General features: G+C 52.5%; 1 protein-coding gene across 14 annotated transcripts in view; it reads left to right on the top strand.

Moving 5' to 3' along the window:
• The window catches only part of LYRM9 (LYR motif containing 9), a 103,016-nt gene that overhangs the window by 23,921 nt on the left and 65,059 nt on the right, over window positions 1–14,036 (top strand). For 8 of the 14 annotated variants that reach the window (XM_070061107.1, XM_070061112.1, XM_070061110.1 and 5 more), the window contains 3 exons: window positions 2,784–2,927; window positions 3,125–3,229; window positions 5,485–5,577. In XM_070061107.1, the coding sequence (XP_069917208.1) occupies window positions 2,784–2,927; window positions 3,125–3,229; window positions 5,485–5,577 (342 nt within the window). Of the gene's footprint in view, window positions 1–1,241; window positions 1,382–2,783; window positions 2,928–3,124; window positions 3,230–5,484; window positions 5,578–7,249; window positions 8,410–14,036 lie in introns of those variants that run through there. The other 6 variants (XR_011383604.1, XM_070061111.1, XM_070061114.1 and 3 more) reach the window with 6 other exon arrangements.

Here is a 14,036-nt window from a genome sequence, read left to right as displayed (position 1 = left end):
TTTTTTTTTTCCCAAAAAATAAGGCTTAGAGAGAAGGGTACATGACCACACTTTTCAGTTCTGATATACCCAGTTTATTATCCTCCCTCCCCAGCCCCTCAGCTTCGTTGTCTATTAAAGACGTCTAGGCTGGCACCACGGCTCACTAGGCTAATCCTCCACCTTGCAGCGTCGGCACACCAGGTTCTAGTCCCGGTCGGGGCGCCGGATTCTGTCCCGGTTGCTCCTCTTCAGTCCAGCTCTCTGCTGTGGCCCGGGAGGGCAGTAGAGGATGGCCCAAGTGCTTGGGCCCTGCACCCGTATGGGAGACCAGGAGGAAGCACCTGGCTCCTGGCTTCAGACCAGCGCAGTGCGCCGGCCGTAGCAAACATTTGAGGAGTGAACCAACGGAAGGAAGACCTTTCTCTCTGTCTCTCTCACTGTCTAACTCTGCCTGTAAAAAAAATAAAAAAATTGGAATTAAAATATGTTTATTTTGGCATAAAAATTTTTAATTTTTAAAAATTTATTTTCATTTTATTTGAAAGAGAGATCTTCTATCCACTGGTTCACTCCCCAAGTTCACTTCCTGTAGCAGCCAGGAACCTGGGACTCTGTCTCATCTCACATGTGGCTGGCAGGGATCTAAGTACTTGAGTCATCACCTACTGCCTCCCAGAATGCACATTAGCAAGAAGCTGGGTCAGAAGTGGAGTAGCTAGAACTTGAACCTGAACTCCGTCTGATACGGAATGTGGGGGTCTCCAGTGGTGACAACCACTGAATCAAATGCCTGCCCCTGGGGCAAAAAATTTGAAATCCTTGTATAGTTTTTTCATAAGATGAATTTTCCATAAATTGTTTATAGACCCCTACATACCTCAATATACTTTTTAAAAAAGAGTTATTTACTTATCTGAAAGACTGACAGAGGAAGGAGATAGAGAAAGACACACAGAGATCCTCTATCTGGTCATCTGGTTCACTGCCCAAATTCTGGGCTGGGCCAAAGCCAGGAGCCAGAAACTTCATCCTGGTTTCCCACATGGGTGGCAGGAGCCCAATCAGGTACTTGAGCTGTCCTCCGCTGCCTTTCCAGGCACATCAGCAGAAAATTGGGTTGGAAACAGAGCAGCAAGGACTCAAACCTGCACTGTGATGTGGAATGTCACCATGCTCCAGCCTGCCGTGCCACAATACCGCTCCATTTTTAAAAGAAATTTTTAAAGAGTGTTAATTGTTTATTTTTAAAGATTTATTTATTTATTTTAAAGTCGGAGTTACACAGAGAGAGGAGAGGCAGAGAGAAGTCTTCCATTCGATGGTTCACTCCCCAGATGGCCGCAACGGCTGGAGCTGCGCCAATCCGGAGCCAGGAGCTTCTTCCGGGTCTTCCATGCAGGTGCAGGGGCCCAAGGACTTGGGACATTCTACTGCTTTCCCAGGCCATAGCAGAGAGCTGGATTGGAAGAGGAGCAGCCGGGACTAGACCCTGCGCCCATATGGGATGTCGGCGCTTCAGGCCAGGGCATTAACCCACTGCGCCACAGTGCCAGCCCCTCCATTTTTTTTTTTTTTAATGGGCCCTGGAGTCAGACTGTAAGGGTTCAGATGTTTCTACCTCTGTCAGCTGTGTGATCCTGGGCAGGTTATCAGACCTCTCTGTGCCTAGTTTTCTCTGTGTACATTAATCACACATAGAGTGATAAGAACAGAATAAGTGCCCATTGTTATTCTTGTGACTAACACACAGTAAATATGAAGACCCATGCACTGGGGTCCCACATGCACCTACTCCTCGAACTCTGGTGTGCCTGCAGTTCTGCTGGGCAGCTCATTAGCATGCTGTAGGACAGGGGTGGGAACGTCCAGCCTGTGGGCTGCAGAAGGCCCCTGAGATCATGTGGTCTGGCCCTGCCAAGGCAACCACAGGAGGGACTGGAAATTCAATAAATCCACAGCAGGCTAACTACCCCCCCCTTTTTAAAAGATTTTTAAAAATTTATTTGAGGGGCAGAGTTACAGAGATAGGGAGACAGAAAGGTCTTCCATCTGCTGGTTCACTCTCCAAATGGCCATAATGGCCGGAGCCGGGCTGATCTGAAGCTAGGAGCCAGGAACTTTTTCCTGGTCTTCGGCACGGATGTGGGGGCTCAAGGGCCTGAGCCATCTTCCACTGCCTTTCCGGGCTCCTAGCAGAAAGCTGGATCAGAAGAGGAGCAGCCAGGTCCATATGGGATGCTGGCGCCTCAGGTGGAGGTTTAACTTGCTATGCCGCAGCACTGGCACCGAAAGACTAATTCTTCAGTTGATAATTTTGTATGGCCTATGAATGATGCTGTAAATATCATGGACCTGCAGATAAAAGGCTCCCCACCTTTGCTGTAGGAGGTCTGGGTGGGCCTAAGACTGTGTTTTTAATAAGGTAATGCTATAGCTGAGGGTAGCCCTGCTCATACCTATGGGCATTCCATTGCCTGTTGGTCTCTCCATGATTGCCACCAGTGCCCTTATGCCAGTTCTGCCTGCCAGTGCCACCTGCCACCCAGTCCCTGGAGTAGAGCTCCAGAAAAAAGACTCCAGAGCTGAGGTATCTCCCTCCATGCTTGCCCTTGGTCCTAGCAGGTCTGCTCTGGGCTGGGCCTCATCAGGGCTGAACACCTAGCCCCAGGCTCTGGGGCAGGTTCCACGGAGGAGGCTCCTGACGGCCACTGGACTGCATCAGACCTGCTTCTCAGAGGGCTGGGACCTGGGGCGCCGGAACTTGGTCTGATGCCTGACAAACAGTGCTCTGTTTTTTCCAGGGACAAGGGTCTTCCCAGATGGCCCCACTCCCAGGGGCAGAGCTGGTCCAGAGGCCGCTGCAGCTCTACCGATACTTGCTGCGCTGTTGCCAACAGCTGCCAACCAAGGGCATCCAGGAGCATTACAAACATGCTATCAGGCAGGTGAGAGCAGGGTACGCTGGGGCTGGGGTGAGGGCGCTTCCTCTCATGGGGGCCTCATAAGGGGTCGGAGGCCAGGGCCGAGGTATAGTGTAGACTGTAGGTGGTAGTGGGGAGGCGACGGTTTGGGAAGAGCCACAGGAAACCCTTGCTGGGCAGCCCAGCTCCTGTCTGTCACTGAAGCATCATGTATCTCCCAGCCTCTCGCTAGGGTCTGCATAAGGCAGGCAGCTCAGTGGACAAACACAACAGAGCATGGACACAACTTCCTGTGGCAGGCATCCCAGCCAGTGCCGTACAGCCTGGTGAGTAAACATCAGGGAAACCCAGCCTGCGGGCTGTCTGTCGCATCACTACCTGGCCTGTTTCCATCACAAGTGTCAGTGTCACCAAACACAAAGGAAGGCAGAGGAGCTGCTCTGGATTAAAAGGGAGTAAAGAGCTGTGACAGCTCTGGAAGCTGGATGAGAAAAACAAATCGCTGGGAAGGACATACTGGAGCAATGCATGAGGTTAGATTACAGCATTATACCCGCGTGTCATTCTGCTGGTTCTGTAAGAGAACGTCCTTGCCTGGAGGAGGTATGTGTGGAAGGGTTTCAGGGCATCAGGGCTGCGACTCACCTTTAAATGCCTCTGAAGAAAACCTTACACTTAATGATAAAAAGAGAGAAAGATAAAGCAAATGTGGCAACATGTTAACAATTGGTGATTCTGTTAGTGGATTTTTTTTTTTTAAGTTTTTTCATTTTATTTGAAAGACAGAGATAGAGATCTTCTGTCCACAGGTTCACTTTCTGAATGCCTGCAACAGCCAGGGCTGGGCCAGGCTGAGGCCAGGAGCCAAGAACTCCGTCAGGGTCTCTCACATGGGTGGTGGTGGTTACCCAGGCGCTGCAGCCATCCTGCCTCCCAGGGTGCATTAGCAGGAAGCTGGATGGGAAGCAGAGTAGCGGGGTCCTGAACCAGGTGCTCTGTTACAGCACGTGGGTTGTCCCAGGTGGCAGCTCAGGCACTGCACTGCATACCTGCTCCTGGTGGTGAATTCTTGGATTACTCTTGCAGACTTTTTATAAGCTAGAAGTCATTTCCAAATGAAGTTAAAATGAGAATTCATGGAAATATAGGGGCCGGCGCTGTGGCGTAGCAGGTATTGAAAAAAAAAAACAGAGCCAGCGCCGTGGCTCAATAGGCTAATCCTCCACCTTGCGGCGCCGGCACACCGGGTTCTAGTCCTGGTCGGGGCACCGGATTCTGTCCTGGTTGCCCCTCTTCCAGGCCAGCTCTCTGCTATGGCCAGGGAGTGCAGTGGAGGATGGCCCAGGTGCTTGGGCCCTGCACCCCATGGGAGACCAGGAAAAGCACCTGGATCCTGGCTCCTGCCATCGGATCAGCGCGGTGCGCTGGCTGCAGCGGCGGCCATTGGAGGGTGAACCAACGGCAAAGGAAGACCTTTCTCTCTCTGTCTCTCTCTCACTGCCCACTCTGCCTATCAAAAAAAAAAAAAAAAAAAAAAAAAAAAAAAAAAAAAAAAAAAAAGAAAAACAACCAGGTAGCAACAGAGGAGTGTGGGAGCCGGGAGAATGGAGCAGTTAGCTCTGTCGGGGAGTTGGAGAGGGCTTCCCACAGGTGGGTGCTGAGGTGGCTCCTACAGAGGAGCAGGAGGGGTATGGGGTTGTCAGTGACACGGAGGGAGGTTCTTATCTTTTTGGAGGTCCCTGAGCACAGCATAAATGCACCTGAATCTCCGATTGCTTCTCAGGTGAACATCTGGTCAGAAGCCAACAGCAGGGACAGGCGTTTGGCTTAGTGGTTAGGACTCCCACATCCCTGGTTTTGAGTCCCAGCTCCACCCCAATTCCAGCGTCCAGCTAATGCAGATCCTTGGAGACGACAGTGATGGCTTAAGAAGTTGGTTTCCTGTCACCCATGTGGGAGACCTGGACGGAGTTGGTGCCTTGTGGCTTCAGCCAGGTCTCATCTGGGCCAATGCAGGCTTTTGGAGAGTGGACCAGCAGATGGAAGATCTGTTTGCCTGTCTCTCAAATAAATAAAGTTAAAACAGAAAAAGCTGCCTGCAGTTCATGCTCTGGATTGGGCCTGGCTGAGTTTCCCAGAGTCACCTCCCCTCCTGTTCCCTCCCCTCCTCTGCAAGGCTGTTTCAGCTGGGCCGAGAGAAGCCCTGCTCCTCACCATTGCAGAGCCCGTGCAGCTTCCTGTGAGGAGCAAATTAGACCCAGTGGTGGAAATTTCCTCTTGGGCCCAGCGTGACTGGGGGAACTCAGGGGCCAGGCCTCCTTCTCACAACTGCCCTGCTGGCAGGGGTGTGAGCTTTGCAGTCAGAGACGGCGCAGCTCAGAAGCGGTTGCTTAGCAGCCCGCTGGGATTCCTGAGCCTCTGCCTCTCATCTCTAAGTGTGAGAGCCCTAGCTGTGCATGGAGGATTAGCAGGATGCCGAGTTGAAAGGCCAGGCAGTGTACCTGGCCCCGTGGCTCATGCTCGGCAGCTGCTGGCCCTGTGAATCTGGCCTGCTCATCTTTCTTTATGCTTTTACTGCCAGAGTTTCCGGGTTCATTCAGATGAAGACAGCCCTGAGAGAATCCAGCAGATTATTAAAAGAGCTATTGAAGATGCCGACTGGATCATGAACAAAGTAAGCGCTCGATGGCTGCTGTCTCCACTGCCAACCGGGCTGATGATGGCTGTCATCTCCATGGCCACTAGGAGTCGCCCCTACCCTGCAGTTGAGAATGGCCCGTGCCCAGGCTTTCCAGCCAGCTGCTCCCCTCAACCAGCAACTGAAAAGTGATGGTAGATCCCTTCTGGCGGCGTTTGTGTGTGTGTTACCCTTAGTCACTTAAAAAAATTATTGGACAGAAACAGAAGCGCTCCTCCCTGCTGCCTCACTCCCCAGATGCTTCCCTCTGGGGCTGAGAGAGGTGAAAACAGAGCTGGGGTCTTCATCCAGGTCTCCCACGTGGGTGAGTCATTCCTGCTGGCCCCCAGGGCGTGCATTAGCATTCGTGTTTAAAGGCAGGCTTCTGCCAGAGCTGCTGAATGGGCTCAGCTGAGGCAGCAGGGAGAAGGAAGAGAGCAGTAGTGCTCAGCGATAGCTTTGTGTCTTGGGGGAGTGAGCTCCCTGTCTGTTGGAGTGGCCACACTAAAGCAAGAGTACTGGGGAAGCATTCAGAGATCTGTTTTGGGGGTCGGTGCTGTGGCGTAGCGGTAAAGCCACCGACTTCAGTGTTGGCATCCCTTGTGGGAGCTTGTTTGAGTCTCGGCTGCTCCGCTTCCAATCCAGCTCTCTGGATCCATGATCTGGGAAAGCGAAAGATGGCCCAAGTGTGTTTGGGCCCCAGCACCTGTGTGGGAGACCCGGAAGAAGCCCTTCGCTCCTGCCTTCGGATTGCCCCAACTCTAACAGTTGCAGCCATTTGGGGGGTGAACCAATGGATGGAAGACCCTCCCTCTCTGCCTCTGCCTCTCTGTAACTCTGCCTTTCAAATGAATAAATATATCTTTAAAAAAACCAGGATATGTTTTGATGGAGGAAGGGAGTGAGTCAGGAATGCAGCTGACTTCTTGGTCCATGGATTCAGTGCTAGAGTGACCCAGGGAGCTGGAGGGTGCCCCTTCCCTGTGCTTCTAAGTCAAGAGTCTCTAGGGATATGGCCTAGGATCCATTTTTAAAACTCACTGACTGAACTCAGCTGGCTTCTGAGGGTCCTTTTCTACCTGAGATTTTTTTTTTCCCAAAAAATAAGGCTTAGAGAGAAGGGTACATGACCACACTTTTCAGTTCTGATATACCCAGTTTATTATCCTCCCTCCCCAGCCCCTCAGCTTCGTTGTCTATTAAAGACGTCTAGGCTGGCACCACGGCTCACTAGGCTAATCCTCCACCTTGCAGCGTCGGCACACCAGGTTCTAGTCCCGGTCGGGGCGCCGGATTCTGTCCCGGTTGCCCCTCTTCCAGGCCAGCTCTCTGCTGTGGCCAGGGAGTACAGTGGAGGATGGTCCGAGTACTTGGGCCCTGCACCCCATGGGAGACCAGGATAAGTACCTGGCTCCTGCCATCGGATCAGGCGGCCATTGGAGGGTGAACCAACGGCAAAAGGAAAACCTTTCTCTGTCTCTCTCTCTCACTGTCCACTCTGCCTGTCAAAAAAAAAAAAAAAAAAAAAAAAAAAAAAAGAGGTCTAGTGCCTCCTGGCTGGGTCTCACCACCTCCAGGACGCCCTGCAGGAGCCAGGCAAGGCCTCGACTGTGCAGTGCTCCCTCCCCGGCTGGCTTGCCTCACCACCTTCTCCTCTCTCTTCTTGCAGTATAAAAAGCAAAACTGAGAACCCGGGGCCCTGCAAGGAAAGCTGTCGCAAAGCCACTTGAAACTGAGAGACCTCTCTTCTCCTGGAACCAATCAGCAGCCACCATTCTGGAACATTCACCAGCCTGGTTGGCTGGGAGAACCAGAAAGCAGGTGTGACACACTGCCAGTGCCCCAGGCTCTCCGGCGCAGTCATGTTGCCAGCATCCTTTATGTTTGCCATCCCGGCTGCTCATGATGCGAGGTTTGGGGAGAACGTGGTTTTCTTCTGTTTCTTCTGTGTGTTCTTCATTTTTGTCTTCCTGCTCTTCTACTTTGCTCTGAAAGTGATTCATTTGTTCTGGCGGTCACTCTACCTTTCTTGGAGTCCCAGAGCAGACATCCCCTTGCATAGCCGCCCACGCAGTGGGAACAGGATGGGTGTCAGAACCAGACAGATCTGGATTTGAATCCCAGCTCCGTGGCTTTTCATGTGGCCTATCATGTGGCCTTCCAGCTCTGTTTCCTGCCTGCCTTGTGGGAATGAGGGCAGATGAAGCTGAAGTGCCTCACCAGGGGTATGGCCCCCAGTGGTGCCGGTGATGTCCCCTCCCAGGAAGCTGTCCCAGCCGCTCCCTCCTCTGCTGCCCTGGCGCCCTGCATACCTCCACTGTAGCTTGTCCTGTTCCTGCCTGTGGTCCCTGAGCCCTCGCAGGTGTGCCCTACCCAGAAGTCCACCTCGTACTGGCTGACCATGCCCAAAGAAGTGGGGGCTCTGGCCTTCGCCTTCAGGAGTGTGCAGGGTCTGTGATGGGGTGAGGTGTGCACACTGTGCGTAGCACGAGAGGGCAGCAGAGCAGCTACAGTGCACCTTGGTGTGGCCGGGCTTCGCAGAAACCTGCAGTCTACCTTCAGTGGCTCTTCTCTGTTAGGCCACCATCGTGGATAGATGGAAGCTGGGAGGAGAGGAGGGCAGTCCAGGGAGAACCAGCCAGAGTGTGTGGAGCAGCTGGAGGATGCAGACTGAAGCTACCCAGGGACGTGGGTGTTCCCAGGGCGCTCTGCTGCAGGGAGGAGCTTGCGTATGTTTGTGTCCTTGCAATTTTGTGACTTCAGGGGACTCAAATATAATTATGTGTATGTGACTAAGAACTAATGAAGTAAATGTATCTATTTGTGAAAGCTCTTGCCTCCTCTTGACTGATATGTTCATTCATTCATTACCTACGCAGATGTTCCCCTCCTGTGTGCCACCATCGCAGGTGCCAAGGGCTCTGAGGCACGGCAGGCTTGAGCTGCCCATGTGGGATCCTTCCTCAGAGATGACCTGGTGCTGGTCCCGCAGCTAGACAAGAGCCGATGAGGTCAGCGTCCCCCTGCAGGGTGAGGGCAAGCTGAAGGGGCTGTAGGTCAGGCACAAGCTGAGCCCATCCCCCACCCCAGTCCTTGCCATTCAGCCCCTCAGAAACCAGGGTTAGTAGAGTCACTGTATGATCACAGAAGTGGGCTTGGTTGCATCCGGGTCCTTTCACCAGAAGCAGAGAAGTGAGTGAGGGTGGTTAGGGCTTAGAAGAGAACTGGTGTCCTTTGCTCTGGTCTGGCCTCTGGGGCTGGTTCCCTGACCTTCAACTCACTGCTACATCTTTTTTTTTTTTTTTTTTTTTTTTTGACAGGCAGAGTGGACAGTGAGAGAGAGAGAGACAGGTCTTCCTTTACCGTTGGTTCACCCTCCAATGGCCACCGCGGCCGGTGCACTGCGGCTGGCGCACCACGCTGATCCGAAGCCAGGAGCCAGTTGCTTCTCCTGGTCTCTCATGGGGTGCAGACCCAAGCACTTGGGCCATCCTCCGCTGCACTCCCTGGCCACAGCAGAGAGCTGGCCTGGAAGAGGGGCAACCGGGACAGAACCCGGCACCCCGACCAGGACTAGAACCCTCTGTGCCAGCACCACAAGGCGGAGGATTAGCCTATTGAACCACGGTGCCGGCCATCACTGCTACATCTTGATCCAGGTGTGCTGGCTCACCCGGCCATTAGACAGTGGGTGCTCAGCTCTGGCATGGGGCTGGCCTGCCAGGGAACCGACGAGGGTCACGCTGCTTCACTGTGTGTTGACTGCTCTTCTCCAGCCCCTGTGATGCTAGAGAGGGTGGTGAGCATGCCAGGTTGGGGTGTGCACCAGGGAGTGCAGGAGGGGCCCCCAGGCAGGAGAGGCAGGATGCTGGGGGTCTGCCCTCAGACTCCCACCCCTACCAGCCTTGCAGTGCGTCATGGGGGCTGAGCGGGTCCTAAATGCACCCAGTAGAGTTTCCAGAGTTGCCTCCAGGCAGATGGAAGAAGGGGCCTGGCAGGGTGGCCTGCTAGAAAAGGCTCTGGGGCCAGACAGACCTGAATGCAATCCCAGCCCTGTCACTCTGCGGGTTTGTTGACCTGTCAATCTCCCTCTTCTCTTGGGCACAGGCTCAGCGTCCCATGGGGTGGGAAGACTAAGGCAAGACCCCCAGGCAGGCCGCCAGTTTTCAGTTCACCTGGCTGCTGCCTTTTTCTTTAGGTGGGCTGGTCCCTCCTCTCCTGGTGTGTGCTGTGCAGGCACGGTGCCAGCAGGAAAGCGTTTGGTGTCTGTTGTCCCCACCTGGGGTCGTGCTTACTGCCGCTCACATGGCCCTCCTGTGGCACAGTTGCGTTGTGAAGTTTCTCTGTCTGGCTGTGCAGCACAAGGCAGCTGTTGTTAAGAGACGCTCAGGCCTCCCTTGAGAAAGCCCGCCATCTCAACATCTGCACAATGTTGAGCCTTGGGTCCATTACCAGCTCATGCTCCCCAAGATGAAGCCTGTTCTGCCCCCAACAGTGTCATCTCCGCCCCTGGAAAGGCATAGTGACAGAATGAGAAGAGGGACAGAGAGAAATCTTCCATCCGCTGGTTCACCCTCCAAGTGCCTGCAACAACCAGAGCTGGGCCAGGCTGCAGCCAGAAGCCTGGAGCTCCATCTGGGTCTCCGACATGAGTGGCAGGGGCCCACAGACTAGGACCATCATCTGCTCCCTTCCCGGTGCATTAGCAGAGGGCTGGAAAGGAAGTGGCGCAGCCAGGACTCAGATTGGGATGTCAGTAGCAAGTAGTTGCTTAACCCACTGTATCACCACACTGGCCCCGCCCCCTCCAGTCCTAATTGAGCACTTACTATCTATGTGGCTATCTGTGTGGCCTTTCCTCTAGGCAGGAAGGAACTCAGAGTTGAAGGGGAAGGGAAGTGTGGATAGCCATCAGGCAGGATGTCATCACAGCACAGGTTGACCTTTTTCCTCCTGGTATTGCTTTTTCTGGAGGTTTTCATTCTCCCTATCTCTAGTTGGAGACTCAGATAAGCGTCAACTTTTTCTGACCAATCCTAGGTTAAACCCAAAGCTATGGTTACCTTTAGGAAACAAAACAGTCTTGGTACATTAAGTGAGATGTATGGTTCTGGATGAAAATAAAATTTCTGAACTTGTCCTGAGTTCAAGCTTCTCCCTCTTTCTTGCTGGGATCTGCAGCAGATTGCCAGTGGGGCGGGGCGGGGGGCACAGGTGAACTTAGCTAGCTTACACGTGGGGATGGTGGAGGAGGGCGTTGCAGGCAGGGGCTCCTGCTTCAAAGGGGTGAACTAGCCCCTCTTGTTCAGGGCCTCCCATGCTGTTGAGTAGGGCTGCGACCCTGCGGCAGGTGTAGAGAATGGGGCGGGAGTGGAGAAGGTGAGGCTGGGACAGGCCACGAGGACCAGGTCATGGGGAGTCCTGCAGGCCTTGCCAAGAAATTTGGACCTCCTTCAGTGGGTGACTCTGTAATGTTCTCCTGTGTCACCATCTGCCTCCGGAGAGGGAATCTTTGGGTCAGGAAGCACACAGGGCTCCTGCTGAAGCTTCTGGGCCAGCTCTGCATGTGCTGCCTAGGCAGTGAGCTGCAGTATTTGCCAAGCCAAAAAGAATGACAATCTCAGGCCTGCTGGGATGTTTCTCTTTTGTTTACTTACCTAATTTAATTTATCTTTTCTTGCTTTCTAGTAGTGGGGGAGTCTGGAAGAGAAGGATTCCTTCCTTCCTTCCTTCCTGCCTGCCTGCCTGCCTTTTTTCCTTCCTGCCTTCCTTCCTTCCCTCTCTCCATCTCTCCCTCCCTCCCTCCATCTTTCCTTCTTTCCTTCATTTACTTGACAGGCAAGAGTTACAGACAGACAAAGGGAGAGACAGAGAGAAAGGTCTTCATCCACTGGTTCACTCCCCAAATGGCTGCAACAGCCTAATCCAAAGCCAGGAGCCAGGAACTTTTTCTGGGTCTCCCATGCTGGTGCAAGGGTCCAAGCACTTGGGCCATCTTCTATGGCTTTCCCAGACCATTGCAGAGAGCTGAATCAGAAATGGAACAGCCACCGGAACTCAAACTGGTACCCATATGGGATACTGGTACTACAGGCAGCGGCTTTACCCTCTATGCCACAGTGCCAGCCCAATTAAGCATTCTTTCTTGGCTAAGCCTGGTTATCACCAAGGCTTGGGTGCTTATTTCTAGGAGACAGCTCTTACCTCTGCGAACAACTCCAGGCACAGGCACAGGCACAGGCACAGGCACCTCCCACACACTTCCGGTAGCATGTTGGTCTTGATGCAGAGAGGTAGGATTTCCCCCGAAGCCAAGGTTACCAGGAGCTGACTCCAGAGCCCTCCCAGCCTCCTGAAGTAGGGTATGGGGATTAGCACGAGGTCCATCGCAAACAGCCATCCTGTGTACAGTGATGGGATCAATGGGAAGAGTGGCTGGGGGATCCGAGGCTTGAGCTGCTAGCGAGACTGACAGGGTCTGGAGGAGATGGGCTGTGGGAGCGTCTGAGTCGGGAGCTAGGTGGCCGGTGTGATTGACGGAACACCATCTTTTGTTGAAACGGTGAATGACAGACTGGATCACTGGACTTAGTTATTTGGTAGACATTTTCTCAAAAACGAAGGGAGCCTGACATTTCCAGGAGGGCTGACAGGACTCTCGTTGTCAGTGACAAACATGGAGCTATCTGTCACAGCCAGTAAGTTCCTGATACGGTGCTGGTTTCCGTGTTCACCTGGAAGAAACTCCCATTTGTGGAGTTTTGGTATAGTATCACAAATATCTAAAACATCATTTAAAAATGCCTCTGTTTTCCAAATGGCTTAAGTGCATGAGCCTGGATTTTCTTCATACACGAGGGTACTTGAGAAAGCTAATGGAAAAGTGTTATTAGAAGAAAATTTTGCTTGGAGATGAAAATTTTGAGGTCTATGCATCTTTTTTCAATAGAATATTTATTTAATCTACCTGAAAGGCAGAGAGATGGAGACTGACACTGCCCATCTGCTGGTTTACTGCCCAAAGGCCTGCAGTAGCTGGGGCTGGGATTCAGTCCAGGTCCCCTCCATGGGTGACAAGAACCAAACTTCTGGAGCCATCACCAGCTGCCTCCCACGGTGTGCATTAGGAAGCTAGAAGTGAGACTGGAGCCGGGACTCAAACCTAAAAAGGGGTGTAGCCCTCCCAAGTGGCGTTTTTACCACTGTGTCCAATGCCCACCCGCATCTTTCTTCATAATACCCATTTTTTGTGAACTTTTTGAAGACCCCTTGTATTTCAGCTCAAACAACATACAGCCACAGGCGCGCCATCTTAAAGAGGTTGACAAAAATGGAAAGGAATGCTACTCTTCTCCCTAGATTTTTTAAATAAAATAATTGTGGTTCATAAACTGTATTAATATGGGGGCTGGCACTGGCCTAATGGTTAAGACACCAACTAGAATGACTGTGTTCCACATCTGAGTACATGGGTTCAATTCCCTGCCCTGGCTCCCAACTCCAGCTTTCTGCTAATGCACACCTGGGAGGCAGCAGGTGTGCTGCCTGGTGGCCCTGGTGGCTCAAGTAAATGGGTTTCTGCCATCCATGTGGGAGATCTGCACCGTGTTCCTGGCTCCCGTCTTCGGTCTTGGCCCAGTCCTGACCAGGTGGACACTGGGGAGTGAACCAGTGGATGAGAGCGTGTTTCTCTCTCTCTTTCTGTGTGTGTGTGTGACTCTTCCACCTCCAATGTTAATACGTAGTAGGCTTATTTTTAATTTACAGTAAGTTAATATATTTTTAGTTTTCGGTTTTAATTTCTAAAATGATATCAATATATAACACATATAAGCAAAACCTCCCTGGGGTCCTCAGGGATTATTCACGAGTATAAAGAAGCCTGAGGCTAACAAGTTTGAAAACGGTTGTTCGGCAGCATGGTTTGCTCAGGTCTTCTCTCTACATTTAGGATCTTAATTTGAATCTCAGTTACATCTTGTCCCATCGATGGTGTCCCTAGAGGCGCGCTTGTCGGAAACCTTTGGAAGGTGGCTCTGTCATCTGGGACGTAAATGAGCCTCCGTCCGTAGCGTCACTTCCTCTGTCGTGCTGTCCAGTCATTCATGAGTGCCTTATCTGTGTGGAAATTCTGTCTCTCTCTCCATCCCGGCCGGGTGACGGGTGGTTTCAGTTGTTCTCCTTATTCATCTCTATGGCTTCTGGAAATATGTGGACTCGGTTTTAGGCAGCTGTGGTTGCCCACAGGAATCTGGGGTCTCTTTATGCCTCAGATGAATAAAAGTATTGCTTCTAAAAACTGCTCTCTGTGTATGGATTTTGGCTCCCAGGTACGCAGATGCGTGCACACCTGTAACGTTTGCTGCTGACGAGTCGGGACAAGAAATGGTAGCCGGCGCCGTGGCTCAATAGGCTAATCCTCCACCTTGCGGCGCCGGCACACCGGGTTCTAGTCC

Source organism: Oryctolagus cuniculus, chromosome 17 (assembly GCF_964237555.1).
Source record: "Oryctolagus cuniculus chromosome 17, mOryCun1.1, whole genome shotgun sequence".
NCBI lineage: Eukaryota > Metazoa > Chordata > Mammalia > Lagomorpha > Leporidae > Oryctolagus > Oryctolagus cuniculus.
Note: the sequence above shows the minus strand (reverse complement) of the source record. Positions and strands in the feature narration are given on the sequence as shown.